Raw genomic sequence first — 16,891 nt, 5'->3', positions numbered from 1 at the left:
ATCTCCTCGAGAGCAATTAAAATGAGTTGCTGGCATTGTAAATCAGAGTGACATCGTGGCCACTCGGTTTGGTGGACTTTAAGAGCATGTTGCCCATTTTATACTCAGTTTGGCATCCGCTGAAATTATATGCTTCAAGTTGCAAGGATCTGCTAGGACAGCAGAGAGCATTGATTTTAAGCAGCAAAGTTTGACTCCAATGGACTTTGAGCCAAGCCCAGTGATGTTTTTAATTGCATTTTAGGTCCATGCTTCTTGGATTTATTGAGGATTAAAATTTTGTGGAATTTGCCATCTGTGCAGCTGGGCCCAATTATTAGTCCTTCAGGAATCCCTGCGAGGAATTTGCACATTCTCCCTGTGACCACTTAGGGCTTGCTCCAGGTACTCTGGTTTCCACCCACATGTGTAAATTGACCTTTTATGTGGGTGAGTATAGTATATGGGGGAGGCGGAATTGATGGGAATGTGGGGAGAATAAAATGCGATTAGAATCGTCAGAATAGGCCGATTCAATCTGCTCCACCACTCCATCATGGGTGATTTAATTTTCTTCTCTAACCCATTCTCTCACCTTCTCCCCGTAATCTTTGTCGCCCTTACTGGTCAAGAAACTACCAACTTCTGCTTTAAATATACCCAATGACTTGGCCTCCACAGATTCACCACCCATTGGGGTAGATTTGCTAATCAATGTGGGCATGCTGGATTGGTTGACTTTGTGATGATGTTGAGAGGAAATGGATGCTTGGCAGTCAATGTGGATTTATTAGTCAGAAGGGTCGGTTGCTCTACCCTGTAATTCCATGGAAGATGTAAATAGATAAAAGTAGAATGCTTAGTGGAGTGATGAGCTGAATTAAAGCTAAAGCTCAGAGATCATTTCAGAAAGTCCCATCAACCAGTGATGTTAATTCTGTTTCTCCATGGATGCAGCCTGACTTGCTGAGTTTTAAAGCATTTTCTGTTTTTTTTTTAATTTCAGGTTTCCAACATCAGCAGTATTTTGCTTTCTAATTTTGTTTTATCTTCCATTATACACTAAGGGTTCTGATAGCACTAGAAAACAAGTCAGGTGTAAAGAATGCTTCTATCTAATGTCAACGGAGGAAATGAGGCATTCTCAGCAGTGTCCTCAAAAAAGAAAATTTAACGTATTTAATTTGAGGATTTTTAGATCAGTGAATTTATGCAGTCCATACTGTCTGGAGACCAAAATAGACCAGTTATTACTTTTACTATTGGTCTCACTGTTTGAGAGGCAAGTAAGAAGGAATTATTATTAAGTTAACTTCCTTGGTGATTATAATACTTTGCGATCTGCTGAGACATTTCTTAGAGAATTGCAGAACTGAACAAGCAATGCAACATTTGCATACTTTGCCATAAACTTGGAGAGAACAATTAGGTGGCTAGCAGATACATATGTAATCACATTGTCATGGATGTCATGGAGCTGTCATGTCATGGAAATCGGTGCAGAGAGAAGGAATGGAAAAATGTTGGGCTCAAAGGGTCATATTCAGATAGAAGTAGAAGCTTTTTGCCCTGTGTCCTCCATTGTCTCTCTTCTCTATCCTTACAGTCCTCTCAACATGGCCTTTTTTTTCATCCTGGAACACTGTTGTTCCTTTTACCAAAACACATTGTCATACTTTTCCCAACACTCTATTCCATCTGCCACATTTTTGCCCATGCTTCCAATTTGCCTAAGTCCTGCTGCGATCGCATAGCTTCCTCAGTACTACCTACCCCTCCAACTAACACCTGCAAACTTTGCCACAAAGCCATCAATTCTATTATCTAAATCATTGGCAACCCACGTGAAAAGTGGCAGTCCCAATACTGACCCCCGAGGAACACTGATAGTTCTGGCAGCCAGCCAAAAACTGCCCCTTTTATTCCCACTCATTGCCTCCTGGCCTGTCAGCCATTCCTCTATCATTGCCAGTATTTTTCCTGTAAAGCGTTAGGATTTTACCTTGTTAAGCAGCCTCATGTGTGGCACCTTATCAAACGCGTTCTGAAAATCCAAGTAAATGGCATCCACTGCCTCTCCTTTGTCCACCCTGCTTTTTGCTTCCTAAAAGAACTCTTAACAGATTTGTCAGACAAGCTTTCCCTTTTCTGAAACCATGCTAATTTTGACTAATTTTATCATTACATAAAATACATATCTTCGGTTTGATTTTTTTTTTAACGGGCACATGTCCATTTCTGCAGTAATATAATGACCCCACGTAGTGATGAGTTACATAGCGCTTCACCTCTGAGGAACATGTCCTCAGTGTTTAGCGGGTTCCGAGTGTGTTTTGACTGCCTGCATCACTGTTTGGGATGCGGGGTTGGGGGGTCATGCTACTGCACAGGGTCGAAGTAAGTTGCAGAGAGTTGTAAATTGGTCAGCTCCATCATAGGCGCTAGCCTTCCTTTCTTTTTCCATCTTTTTATTAACATTATTAATAACAACAAAATAAAATTGGTACATAGATAATGGGATTACAAACGTACATCTTTCAACTAACTATAAAAGATTACAAAAACAATGATTACAGTATAAATGAGACAATATACAAATAGACAAGGCAAACCTAGGTGTGTCATAATATAAAATAAAAAGAAAAAATAAAAAGGAAAAAAGAAAAAAAATTCATTATGCAAAAAACTAATCTAAAAATCTAATAACTAATAGAAGAAAAAAACAAAAAAGAGAAAAAGAGAAAATAAAAAAGAGAGAAAAGAAAAAAAGGGCTGTTTATAATATCTCACAAAAATACAAAATCATCAGTGTCGTCAACTCCAATCCTCTTGACATATGTGAAAGCAAAACTGGAAAATCAAATAGGCCTGGAACAGGGTCCACTAGCCTCCCTATATCCAAGACATCTTCAAGGAGCGGTGCCTCAGAAAGGCTGCGTCAACCATTAAGGACCCCCACCACCCAGGACACGCCTTCTTCTCATTGTTACCATTGGGAAGGAGGTACAGAAGCCTGAAGGCACACCGTAAATGATTCAGGAACAGTTTCTTTCCCTTTGCAATCCAAATTATAAATGGATGTTAAATTCATGAACACTACCTTACTACTTTTTAATTTGTTTTTGCATTACTTATCTGTTTTATATATAGAACGGTTCACATGTGCTTCAATTCCTACTGAGTGTGCTAATGTGCCGTGGAAAAAGATACAGCTTTTCAGCCTATTGTATACACACCAGCATGTGTAAAACTTATATTCCATGGACTCCAGCTCATCTCTGTGAGGTCCCATTTGAAAGTTATCCTGATCTGCAAATGAAAGGAACCTAGACAGCAGAATGTTCACTGAGCCCGTAGGGACATTATTGAGCAGTGTCTAGGTTGCCTCTTGCCTTCTCCATTAGTGTGACTTCAGCATATCAGTGCTAGGTTGAAGCTAAACAAGGGACCCAATAGTTAGAGACCAAATGTCAATGCACATTGAGTTTATGCTTTGAATTGTACGCTGAACTGAACTTTAACATAGCTAAATCGTTTGGGCAAGAAAGCAGCAAAAGGTAAGACTGGTAATAATCTGGGCAAACTGGCTGGCCCCTTTTTTTGGGAATGTGGAATGCTGTGCATACACAAAGTATGTCTGTGGAGTATGTAAGGGCGTTGTGATGTGCACTGCTTGTCGGTAGAGTCCCGTGTGCTAGTATGTTGTTTTACACGCCACATTCCTGGATGTCCAGCATATCTCCTCCACCATGCTCGATTCTCCTCTTCCTCAGCTACCTGGTCCTAACCCCATCACTCGCATTCGGCTAAGGAGGAAGATGGCAATCAACAAGAAGATAGACACCTACAAAAAGCTGCCTCTGCTCAATGGCACACCTAATTCACTCGCTACCCCTGTGGTTAGTGCTGGTGCCCCAGGGCATTGCAAAGAAAGTACTTTGACAGCAAGAGCGGGCGACTTGCATCACCTGCCATCCATCCAGCTCCTCGTCCTCACCCACCTGGCCTGAGCTTGCCACTTTCTAACCAGTGTTGGATCGGGCAAGGGTTCTCTGTCAGTGTTGAGTGTCCAGTTTGACCAGCCTGCAGCTGTTGTGCAGGGTGAACCAGTGCCCACTTAAGGTTTAATGGCGGTCACCTTGCCCACCATCCAGTCACTTGCTCTGGAGCGTGCACCAACACAAAATAAAATACATCAGCACTGGATGCCAGCAAATCCAGTGCAACATTTGTTGCCTGAACCTCCTCTCCCAGCAAGGTATTCCTCAGCTCCTTTTAGACTGATAAGCTTAAGTTATTGTTAGAAACCTGCTCCATGTTGCTATTGCTTTAAATGAAAGGAAGGTTCTTTCGTCCTGAAGCAAGAGATCAAAAGCTAAGCACTGGTAACTCGTTTGTGATCTGACTTGAAGGTCACTGCTTTGATCTGATAGCAACAATTTCCATTTCCTTTTCCCACACAGGCTGGGAGCATATGGAAACTAAACAGACAGATAAAGGAAAAAGGGCAAGAGGCAGGACTATAAGCTCCATCAATAATTGGTCTTACTGGGGCTTAATCAAGCAGAGGAACCTCTCAATGACAAGGAAATGTCAGGTTTATTATCACCGGCATGTCACGTGAAATTTGTTAACTTAGCAGCAGCAGTTCAATGCAATACATAATCTAGCAGAGAGAGAGAAAAAAATGTGATGAAAGGAACGAGGTGTGATTTGCTTTTGGCCGAGCAGTATAGATGTAAGAATAACTTTAGGAACAGTTTTGCAAGCACCATCGAAGATTGATTTTAGCAAGTAGCAAGCACCTGTCAAGATTGGATGGGCTGAGTGGGTTTATGTATCAGCAGATGAAGCTTTAGGATACAGAGAGCCGGGGGGGGGGGTTGCTTAACAACTGGAGTACAAGCAAGGCTGAAACGCATAATCAGGTGTATGTAGTTCATGTTGACCAGCGTGGTGAGACCAGAGGTGGTTGTGATGTGGGCTGGTATCTCTTCATCAGGTGGGATAAATGCAGTGTGTTTCAATGCAAAAGATCGGACGTTGTGCCGAAGTATTGGTTCATCAAATTTATTATTATTGTCAGGTGAACTAAGATACAGTGAAAAGCTTTTGTTCCCATGCCATCCAGGCAGATCATAGCATACTCTGAGGTCATAAAAAGGAAACAGAATACAGTGATACAGTTACAGTGAAAAGTGCAGTGCAGGTACACAAATAAAGTGCATGTGGTAGATTAGAAGATATTTAGTATTTCAGAGGTCTTCAAGAGTCTTAGAACAGTGAGATAGAAGTTGTCCTCGACCCTGTGGTACATGCTTTCAAGCTTTTGTAACTTTTGCGGAAATGGAGGTCAGTGCTGAATAGAACTCGGGCAATATGCATCTTACAGCTTGGACAGAAAGCAAGGCTGGAGGCTGAGTCCTACCTTCCAACAACATTTTTAAACTTTTCTTATAGACACAGGCACTTAAACATGTCAAATTCATTCTAAACATTTCTCTTAACTGCTGTGATTTGTGAGGTATGAATTAATTGTTTTTGTTTTGACCATTGCTTTTTTTAGCCCTTGGAAATACACTCACTATTTTTGTTTCAGTGTAGTGACCTCTGAGACCTCAAATCCTATACCCCAGAAGATGTTTAGAACATCCTCTAGCAGGTGGTTAACATGTGCTCTTCTTGCCTTTTATGGAGCTATTTAATCCATCTTCTCAACGAACTTTCCCCACATATTTTCCATGTTTTCTTCAAACCTAGAAGGGGGTATTCAGTCCATCGAGTCTATTGCAGCTCACTCAACAACTCCAATCCCCATTATTTTTCCCAGTGATCTGTTCTCCTCAAATGACCATCAACCCATATTCATTCCCCATACACTCCGTGGATAATTTACAGCAGCCAATCACCCCACTAACTCTCATACCACATACAACCCTGAGATTCATTTTCTTGTGAGCATATACAGTAAATCCAAGTAGCACAACAGAGTCTAGGAAAACGCTGCACCAACAGGACAGACAACAGCCAATATACAAAAGAAAAACAAAAGAAAAATGATAAGTAATTAATATCTAGAGCATGAGATGAAGAGACCTTGAAATGAGTCCATAGGTCTTGGAAAAATTTAGTGATGGGGTGAGTAATGTTATCCCCTTTGGTTGAAGGGCAATAACTGTTCCTGAACCTAGTGCTGTGGGTCTTGAGGCTCTTGTACCACCTTCCTGATGGCAGCAGTGAGAAGAGAGTGTGGCCTAGGTGAGGGGTTTCTTGGTGATGGATGCTGTTTTTCTTTGACAGTACTCATTTTAGGTATGCTCAATGCTGAGGAGGGCTTTCCCAATGATGGAGTGGGCCATATCCACTGCATTTTGTAGGATTTTTTTGTTCAAGGGCAAGAGTGTTTCCATACCAGGCTATGATGCAACCAGTCAACATGCTCTCCACCGCCCATTTGTTAGTGTTTTAAATATCACACTGAATCTTTGCAAACTTCTAAGGAATTAGAGGCTCTGCCGTGCTTTCTTCATAATTGCACTTACTTGTTGGGTCCAGGATAGATCTTTTGAAATGATAACACTGAGGAACTTAAAGTTGCTGACCCTCTTCACCTCTGATTCCTTGATAAGGACTGTCTCATGGACCTCTGGGTTCCTCCTCCTGAAGTCAATAATCAGCTCCTTGATCTTGCTGACATTGAGTAAGAAGTTGTTGTTATGGCACCACTCGGGCAGATTTTCAATTTCCTCCGATATGCTGATTTATCACCACCTTTGATTCGGCCAATGACAATGGTGTCATCTGCAAACTTAAGGCATTGGATCTGTGTATAGCCTCGCAGTAATAAGTATAAAGTGAGTAAAGCATGGGGGTATGCACACAGCCTTGTGGTGCACCTGTGCTGGTGGAGGTTTTGGAGGAGATATTTTTACCAATCCAAACTCAGTTCTGCAAGTGAGGAAATCAAGGATCCAATTTCACTAAGAGGTCTTGAAGCTTGTTGATTAGTTTTGAGGGGATGATAGTACTAAATTCCGAGCTGTAGCCAATAAAGAGCATCCTGATGAATGCATCTTCGAAATATCATCTGCTGTGGACCTGTTGTGATAGTTGGCAAATTGGAGAAGATCCCAGTCACTTCTCAAGCAGGAGTTGATATGTTTCATCACCAACCTCTCGAAATGCTTCATCACTGTTGGTGTAAGTGCTACTGGATGATTGTTATTGAGGCAGGTTACCACCTTAAACACTAAATACTCTGCAGATGCCATTTTTCTTGGGTTCTGGCATAATTGAAACCTGCTTAAAGCAGGTGGATACACTAGACTGCCTAATGGAGAGGTTAAAGATCTCAGTGAACGCTCCAGCCAATGGATCAGCACAGGCCTTTAGTACTTTAAGAGCGTTTGTACGGAAGGTGACTTGCAGGAAATTCTGGTGGTTGGGGGTGGGTTAGTAGGTGGAGGTGTTGATCGGCCTTACTGCTTGAGGGAAGTCATATCCTTCAAGCATGATGGTCCTGGTGTGGAGCTGTACAGTCTCCTAACTGACGGGTGTGAGACAAACAGTCCATGAGCAGAGTTGATGAGAACAGCGTTTCATTTTTTTCCTTGACCTCTTCAGGTTAAGAACAAGGCATACCTGACTGAGATCCCGTTTTGCAAACAGAAAGGGTTTTTTTTTGTTGAAAGCAGGGGGAGGAAAATTCCACGCTGACTTACCAAAGGATGGTTTCAGGTTACAGAGCCAGAACTGTTGGAATCGTTGGTGGTATTTCTTGTGCATGAAACATACAAAAAAATTCATGACTGTATGTAACATGTTAAAGTTGAAGAGAGAAAGACAAGAATTTTGTTATGTTCCACTGGGGTCAAAAAACCAGGTACTTTTTCCAAAAGGTCCTGGTATTGATTTGAAATTTTCAATTCTTTCAGGAAAATGCATGAGACGGTGTTGAAGTAAAATAACAAAATCTTCCCACAGGATATCACAGGAGTACGATTCATGCATTTCCAAGAAATATTATTCTATTTTATCAAAGTACACTGGCTATTTATAACCTTGACATTTATTGTCACATATTTGTCTTGATGGGCTTTTTAAAATATTGGAATCATAAAATCATACAACACAGAAGAAGGATATTAGGCTTTTTGAAACAACTATCTAATTGGTTTTACCCTTTTCCATTTTATGGCCTATTCAACTGTATATCCATTTCTGCTTGTTAATTCTTATCTCTTTTGAGATGATATGAGACCAGGGATCTGATATCCATTATCTAGCTCATTTTCAATGCCAAGGAAAATCAAGTTTGGTTTATGTAATATAATATTGTCCTTTTGCCCTTTTTAAAGAGTGCGAGGAAGATCGTCAGGCAGGAGGTTAAAATAGAAACAGAAAAACAGGATGCTCTTTATCAACTTCAGCTTGGCGTTTAATACAATCATTCCTTAGAAGCTGGGGGGGAAACTGGCCTCGCTAAGTCTCAGCACCTCCCTCTGCAAATGGATCCTGGACTTCTTGAAGGAAAGACCACAGTCAGTCTGTATTGGCAGAAGCATCTCCAGCTCCGTCGTGCTGAGCACTGGTTCCCCGCAGGGTTGCGTGCTTTGCTCACTGTTGTTCACGCTGCTGCTAGTTCCACTTCAAAGCAAATCATCAAGTTCACCAGTGACATCACTAACGAGGAGGTAGAGCGGCTGGTAGAATAGAGCAAGCATAACAACTTGAGTCTGCACGCGGATAAGACCAAGAAGAGGATTGTGGACTTTAGGGAGGTGCAGGCTGACCACTGCAAGATTTGCAAGATTTAGGAGCACCAAGTTTGTGGGAATGAACATAATGGACGATCTCACCGGTCCCTCAACACCAATTCTTTAGTCAAGAAGGTACAGCAGTGTCTCCACTTCCTGAGTAGAATGATGCAAGTGAGGTTCCACACACCCATTTTAACCAGTTTTTACATCATTGAGAGTGTCTTGACCAGCTGCTTCACTGGGAATGGTCTGGGAATACCAAGGCATCCGACCGCAGGTCCCTACAAAAGATTGCGAGGACTGCTGAGAGGATCATCAGGGTCTCTCTCCAACCCACCAGAAATATTTATCAGGAGCGCTCCATGCATAGGGACCGTGGCATTGTCAGTGAATCCTCCCATCTGTCCAACAACCTCTTAACCCCTACCATCGGGCAGGAGGTACTGTAACATTATATAACCATATAACAATTACAGCACAGAAACAGGCCATCTCGGCCCTTCTAGTCCATGCTGAACACTTAATCTCACCTAGTCCCACCAACCTGCACTCAGTCCATAACCCTCCATTCCCTTCCTGTTCATATACCTATCCAGTTTCTTTAAAAATGACAATATCAAACCTGCCTCTACCACTTCTACTGGAAGCTCGTTCTACACAGCTACCACTCTCTGAGTAAAGAAGTTCCCCCTCGTGTTACCCCTAAACTTTTGCCGCTGAACTCTCAACTCATGTCCCCTTGTTTGAATCTCCCCTACTCTCAATGGAAAAAGCCTATCCACGTCAACTCTATCTATCCCCCTCATAATTTTAAATACCTCTATCAAGTCCCCCCTCAATCTTCTACACTCCAAAGAGTAAAGACCTAACTTGTTCAGCCTTTCTCTGTAACAAGTGCTGAAACCCAGGTAACATTCTAGTAAATCTCCTCTGTACTCTCTATTTTGTTGACATCTCTCCTATAATTTGGGGACCAGAACTGTACACAATACTCCAAATTCGGCCTCACCAGTGCCTTGTACAATTTTAACATTACATCCCAACTCCTATACTCAATGCTCTGATTTCTAAAGGCCAACATACCAAAAGCTTTCTTCACCACCCTGTCCACATGAGATTCCAGATTAGCACTGTTAGAATGGGAAACAGCTCCTTCCCCCAGGCTAATCAGCTGAACTCCCCACCAGGTTTCATCACGTATAAAGCACCAGTAGCATTATGCTGTTTATTTGTTAACTTGTGTTGTAATACACATTATTATTTAATTTATTTGTGGTAATATTACTTCATGTGTTACATAGGTGAGTTATATGTACTGTGTTGCGCACCGAGGAACATTGTTTTATTTGGAGGTACGCATGTGTTCAGTTGAGTGACAATAAACTGAACTTAAACTTGAAAAATGCTGGAAATACTCAGCAAGTTGAGCCACATCTGTGGGAGGAGAGACAGTTAAACTTTTAGAATTAACCTTTGTCGGTGATGTTTGATTTCCACAAGCAGAGGATTGTGCACTTGGATTTGATCGTGGAGGATACAGAGTTGTCCAGTTTCTGGAAGTTACCCGGCGGAGGCAGTGGAAACATTTCCTGGTCCATGGGGAGTCAGGTGCAGAACATTAACAGACTTGATCTGGATTTCCCTATAACTGCACATGGGATCCTTATTAATATATTAGAGCGAGTTGAGCCATCACTGGGAAGGGAGCCCGATCATGGTTGGCATTGTATTTTAATTTTCAATCAGTCCACCTCACACTCTTCACCAGTCTTTCAATTCAGAAGCCAACTGAAACCCTTCGCTTAGTTTTCTTTTGCTTCAGTAAATGTAACATTGCTCCTCTCATCATTAGATTGAGTCTTGACAACTCAGGCACAATTGGTCAAAAGGGAACATTGCAATCCCTGGCTAATATCACTGAAACAAATTATTTTTGTAAATGTTGGACCAGACTATGCAATGTTGTTGCGAATTTACCAGCTTCGCACCACAGAGGAGGAGCTGACTGCCCTTTACCTTCCCCATTCTGACTTTTCCCTATCGGATTTTTGCATTGTCCAATTATCAGGTTATTATCAGATCACTGTTTGGAATTTTGGAAGCATGGATTGAAATTGTGGTTCCATTTATGCAATGGATGGGAAAGGTTGAGAGGGATGTGGGCCAAATTCAGTCAAATGAGACTAACTGAGGAAGACACCTCAGCATGGACGAATGTGCAAAAGAGCTGCCTTCTGTGTCGTGTAATTGTGACTCCATGAAAAAGAAACAGACTTCCATTTAAACTTTCAACTTCAAACATCCATTATTGCATGTAATATCTATTTGATTGTAAATGGTAGGAAGATATATTTGAGGTACAATTCTAGTATGACTTTATAACTCACTCTGTTTAGAATCTTGTTAGCTGCCATCTTCCCTAGAAAAGCGGCGACATTTCCAAAGCATCTGATTGGCTAGGAAGCACCATGTGACATCCTGGGAGGGGTAAGAAGGTGATGTCGAAGTGTGAGTCTTCATTTCATTAGGCAAAGATATAATGCCGAAGTTTTATAATCCATTGGTCAGACTGCACTTGGAGTATTGTGAGCAGTTTTAGGCTTCTTACCTAGGAAAGGATGTGCTGACATTGGAGAGGGTCCAGAGGAGGTTCACGAGAATAATTCCGGGAATGAAAAGGTTAGCATATGAGCAGTGTTTGATGGCTCTGGGCCTATACTCACTGGAGTTTAGAAGAATGAGGATGGATCTCATTGAAACCTATTGAAAATTAAAAGACCTAGATAAAGCGGGAGGATGTTGCCTGTAGTGGGGAGTCTAGGACCAGAGAGTCTCAGAACACAGAGACATCCCTTTAGAACAGAGCTGAGGAGTAATTTCTTTAGCCAGTGAGTGGCGAATCTGTGGAATCCATTGCCACAGATGGCAGTGGAGACCTAGTCATTGAGTATATTTAGAAACATAGAAAATCTACAGTACAATACAGGCCCTTCAGCCCACAAAGCTGTGCCGAATATGTCCACACCTCAGAAATTACCTCGGGTTACCCATAGCCTTCTATTTTACTAAGCTCCATGTACCTATCCAGGAGTCTCTTAAATGACCCTATCGTATCTGCTTCCACCATCATCGCCAGCTGCCCATTCCACGCATTCACCACGCTCTGCGTAAAAAACCTACCTGTGACATCTCCTCTGTACCTACTTCCAAGCACCTTAAAACCGTGCCCCCTTGTGCTAACCATTTCAGCCCTGGGAAAAAGCCTCTGGCTATCCCACGACCAATGCCTCTCATCATCTTGTACGCCTATGTCAGGTCACCTCTCATCCTCCATCACTCCACGGAGAAAAGGCTGTTCCCTCAACCTATTCTCATAAGACATGCTCTCCAATCCAGACAACATCTTTGTAAGTCTCCTCTTCACCCTTTCTATGGTTTCCACGTCCTTCCTGTAGTGAGGCGACCAGAACTGAACACAATACTCCGTGGGGTCTGACCAGGGTCCTATATAGCTGCAGCATTACCTCTCGGCTATTAAATTCAATCCCATGATTGATGAAGGCCAATGCACCGTATGCCTTCTTAACCACAGAGTCAACTGCGCAGCAGCTTTGAGCGTCCTATGGACTCGGACCCCAAGATACCTCTGATCCTCCACACTGCCAAGATTTAAAGCAGAGGCTGATAGATTCATCAAGGGTTATGGGGAGACGGCAAGAGAATGGGGTTGAGAGAGATAATGAATCAGCCATGATGGAATGGCAGAACAGATTCAATGGGCCAAATGTCCTACTTCTGCTCCTATGTCTTATGGTCATAACAATTAGCACCAGCCATTTCAAGAGAGTACAAGATAAGTATGCTAGAAGCTTGGAGCACTTCCTCCAAATTAAGATGAAGATTTCATTGTCAGTATTGCTTGAATTATGTTAAAGTATGGGATTAATAGATAGGGCAGATAGAGGGGCTTAAATGGAAATCAGCGGTGATCTTAGGGACGGAATAGGGACCGAATGACGTACTGTTGTTCTTGCACGACAATTTTAAAGCACTGAGTTTCGTGGAAAATAGATTAACTTGTCAAATGTAATCTCTAAGATGTCAGCAAAATCCCAAAACTCAGTCTAATAAAAACAGGATTTGATTTATTTGGTCACAATAAACCAGTAGCTCTGTTTCCAAAAATGGGCAGAATGCAATCTCCAGCCTGGTGGCATAGACTCCTGTGCAGTAGGGAAGGAATTTGACTTATTTAGTCACTATGCACCAAGGGCTCCTTCGTTCCTGTTCCCTGAGCCTAGAGGTTCACGGCTGCAACTCTGCGAAGAGTAGCAGCACCCCTTCTATTTAGTGGGTTCTGTTGGGGTTTCTTTGTTCTGTGGCAGTCTGTAAGGAGATGAATCTCAAGGCGTACACACTTTGATAATAAATACACTTTGAACAGCAAAAAGAGATCCCTTACCATGGAAGATACAAGATGGTATCATCACCCATTCACCTCAACAACTACACTCTCATTTCAATCGCACATCATTTTATCAAAACCCACTGCATCAAAATAGACCCTTCGGCCCTCCAAGTCCATGCTGACCATCAGGCATCCAGTCATTCCATTTTATTCTCACCACGATCCCTCACTAAATTCCACCCCTCATCGGTATTCCGGGGGCAACTTGCAGTGGCCAGTTCACCCGACAGCCCCCAAGTGTTTGAGATGTGGCAGGAACCCCATGCATGTTTGTATTCCCAAGGAGAATGTGCTTACAGCACCAGAAGTTGGGATTGAACCCAGGGTGCTGGAGCCCTGAGGCAGTACCAGCTGTGTGACTGTGCTGTCCCACAGAGTTTAATGGGAAAAGGCTGCCAGATTTACTGCAATCCTGGATTGTCACTAGATTCTTTCGTGGCTGGGGGTGCTCTGGAAATCAGCAAAAGGGCATGGGTGGAATCTGTTGTAATAGTTCAAACTGGCTTGGGACCAGAATGGAATTAATCAAAAGGATTATAACCCTCCCAGTTCATCAGAAACAAACTTTGCACAGCACATTTCTAAATGGGCTGTGGGGTTTCTGGACACATTGCATACTTCATGCTGTTTGCAGGCTTGATATTAAGCATGTTAATATTTCATGCTGGACCATTCTGGAGCAGGTTTACTGGTGTCTCTGCGTGGGGGTTTACTTCCCATTTGCAAATTATTTTGTTTACACAAGAAAGATGCACAAGATGGAAACAGACCCTTCAACCCATTAGTCCTGGGACAACCATCTGTACTAAACAGATTTGTTTATGCCTCTTACATCTCCATCAAATTCCCCACCCCAGACTGTAACAGCTCACCTGCATGAGGGGCAGTTTACAGTGGCCGGTTAATCTGCCAACTCGCTAGACGTTGTGAAGTGAGAGGAATCCAGAGAAAGAGCCTGCAAGCTCGCCACATACTCCCAGTGAGTTGACAGATATCACAATTTCCAGCATAACCCTCAGCCTCACGGTCACTTAAACCATCATCTCTTTCCACAAAGTGATTTCAGAATCCACCACATTTCCAAACTGTGCACCATGACTAGATGTTACATCAGTCTTCCTGCAAAGTCAAAGTTGAGTTTATTAAAACATGCAGAAGCATGCGTATGCACTAGTGTAATGAAAAGCTTACTTACATTACGCGGGCTGATTACATAAAATAAACATCAGTTATAGAGTCGGTACTATAGCATAGAATAGGCCCTTTGGCCCATCTAGTCCATGGTAGCCCAATTTTTTGCAAGAAAGAGCACATTAGAACAAAGAAAAAGTCCATTGCAGTGCAAAGTTATATTAAGTCAGAGCACCCACAGTATATTTCCTTCCAATCGTAATTTATAACCAGGATGTTTTCCAGCGATGAACTTGGTGGTTAGAATCAACTCCTGTTAAAGAAAGGACCGCAATTTGCCTCATTGCCTCAATAGGGCTATAAAAGATGCAATTCCACTGGCTTTCCACTTGGCCTTGGATAACCTGGACGATAGTAATATACAGGTCAGGCTGTTATTTATTGACTACAGCTCAGCATACAATAAATCATACACCCCATCAGGTCCAATCAAAAAGCTCCAAAATCTGGGCCTCTGTTCCTCCGTCTGCAATTGTACATTGGACTTCCTCATCAGGAGACTACAATCTGTGCAGATTGAAAATAACATCTCCTTCTCACTGACAATCAACACTGGTGCACCTCAAGGATGTGTGCTTAGCCCACTGCTCTGCTTTCTATACCCATGACTGTGGGGCTAGGCACAGCTCAAACACCATCTACAAATTCGTTGACAATACAACCAGAGTTTCAGATGGTGAAAAGGAGGCGTGCAGGAGTGAGATAGACCAGCTGGTTGAGTAGTGTTGCAGCACTCAGTGTCCGACCAGGGAACTGATTGTAGACCTCAGGAAGACACTCCAGTTCTCATCGAGGGATCAGAAGTGAAAAGGGTGAGCAATGTCAAATTCCTGGGTGTCAACATCTCTGAGTCTCGATCCAGGGCCCAACATAGTAACGCGATCACAGAGAAGGCATGACAACAGCTATATTTCATTAGGAGTTTGAGGAAACTTAGCAGGCCATCAAAGCCTCTCGCAGATTTCTACAGATGTACAATGGAGAGCATTCTAACTGGTCACACCGCCATCTGGTATGGAGGGACCAGTGCACAGGAATGGATTAAGCTGCATTAAGTTGTAAGTTCAGCCAGCTGCATCATGACACTCACCACCAAGGACACCTTCGAAAGGATGTGCCTCATAACGAAACCTCTGTCCCCCAGCTCGTGTCCTCTTTGCCGCCATCATTGAGGAGGTACAGCAGCCTGAAGATACACTCAACATTTCAGGGGCAGCTTTTTCCTGTCCACCGTCAAATTTCTGAATGGGCAATGAACCCATGAATATTTTTTCAGTATTTCCCCTATTTGCACTACTTTTTAAATAAATTTTATTTACATTTCTTATTGTAATTTATAGTTTTTGTTACTAGGTATTGCAATGTTCTGCTGCCACAAAACAACAGATTTCATGACTTATGCCAGTGATATTAAACCTGATTCTGATTTTTGGTGAATGTATAGAATTTATTTTACTTTATAAGATTTTGGCAGTTTTGCTGCTGTCAATATGGCAAACTTTAGGGATGTATGCAGCAGGTAGTGTTAACCAAAATATCCAAAAAGGCAAAGAAGCACTTGATCTAATTGCCGGTGACTAATATATCAGCAGAAAGAGCTGATAATACTCTGCAGGTCTGGCAGCAGCATCCACAGGGTAGCTAGAAGTTATCTTTCCAGGTTAATAACATCAGAAATGAGCGGATGAAGAATCGTTATCTTGAAACGTTAATTCTCCTTTCTCCAAGGATGCCACCTGACCTCTTGTGTATTTCCAGCATTTTGTGTATATGCTTCAGAATTTCACCATCTGCAGCATTTTGGATTTGAGTTAGCGGGTTTCTGTTGCCTTCAGGTCTTTATATTAAAGGATGATCGCGCGTTCTGTGAAAGGAGCATTGTATCTTGTGCATCAGAAGAGGCGTGTTCTTGACTCTGCTAGAATTAGTCTGTTTAAGTAGGACTTTTTCAGCAGGATAATAAGGATTGTGGAGAGAGGATGTTCTGGTCCAGTATATGCTCAGTCCAAAAGAAGGGTCTCGAACTGAAATGTTGACACTCCCAATTCCCTACACAGACTCTGTCCGACCTGCTGAGTTCCTCCTGTATTTTGTTTGTTAGTGCATATCCTTGTGCCACCCTTTCTTACAGAGATAACATTTGGCTCATTCAACTTTGAAGTAACGTGTTGTGTTCTCTTTGTGTCATTTTAGGTTGTTCCATTGACGTGGTGGTCATTGATCAGAGATTCCAGTTACTACACGTTGTCAGTGATGGCATTGATCTTGGTAAGGATGCCTGCCACTGGGCTTTGTTGCCGCAGCCAAATATCCAGATCCCAGAGCGGTGTTGCGAGGGAATTTCGGGATCTGATGGGGTTGATGCAGTGGAATAAAATTACTGGAAATGAGCAAATGGTGACACATGTCCTTTTGCTTTGCCTGCTTTCCAGTGGGAGTCTGTCCTTTGCAAGAGGATCAACACTTCTTGCTCAGGAAGCAATTTAAAAAATGG

General features: G+C 42.4%; 1 protein-coding gene across 1 annotated transcript in view; it reads left to right on the top strand.

Moving 5' to 3' along the window:
• The window catches only part of slc24a3 (solute carrier family 24 member 3), a 324,655-nt gene that overhangs the window by 250,298 nt on the left and 57,466 nt on the right, over nucleotides 1–16,891 (top strand). Inside the window, exon 7 of the mRNA XM_059986300.1 lies at nucleotides 16,591–16,665. Within this exon, the coding sequence (XP_059842283.1) occupies nucleotides 16,591–16,665 (75 nt within the window). The remainder of the gene's footprint in view (nucleotides 1–16,590; nucleotides 16,666–16,891) is intronic.

This window comes from Hypanus sabinus, chromosome 12 (genome assembly GCF_030144855.1).
Source record: "Hypanus sabinus isolate sHypSab1 chromosome 12, sHypSab1.hap1, whole genome shotgun sequence".
Taxonomy (NCBI): Eukaryota; Metazoa; Chordata; class Chondrichthyes; order Myliobatiformes; family Dasyatidae; genus Hypanus; species Hypanus sabinus.
This window is presented reverse-complemented; position numbering and strand designations above follow the sequence as displayed.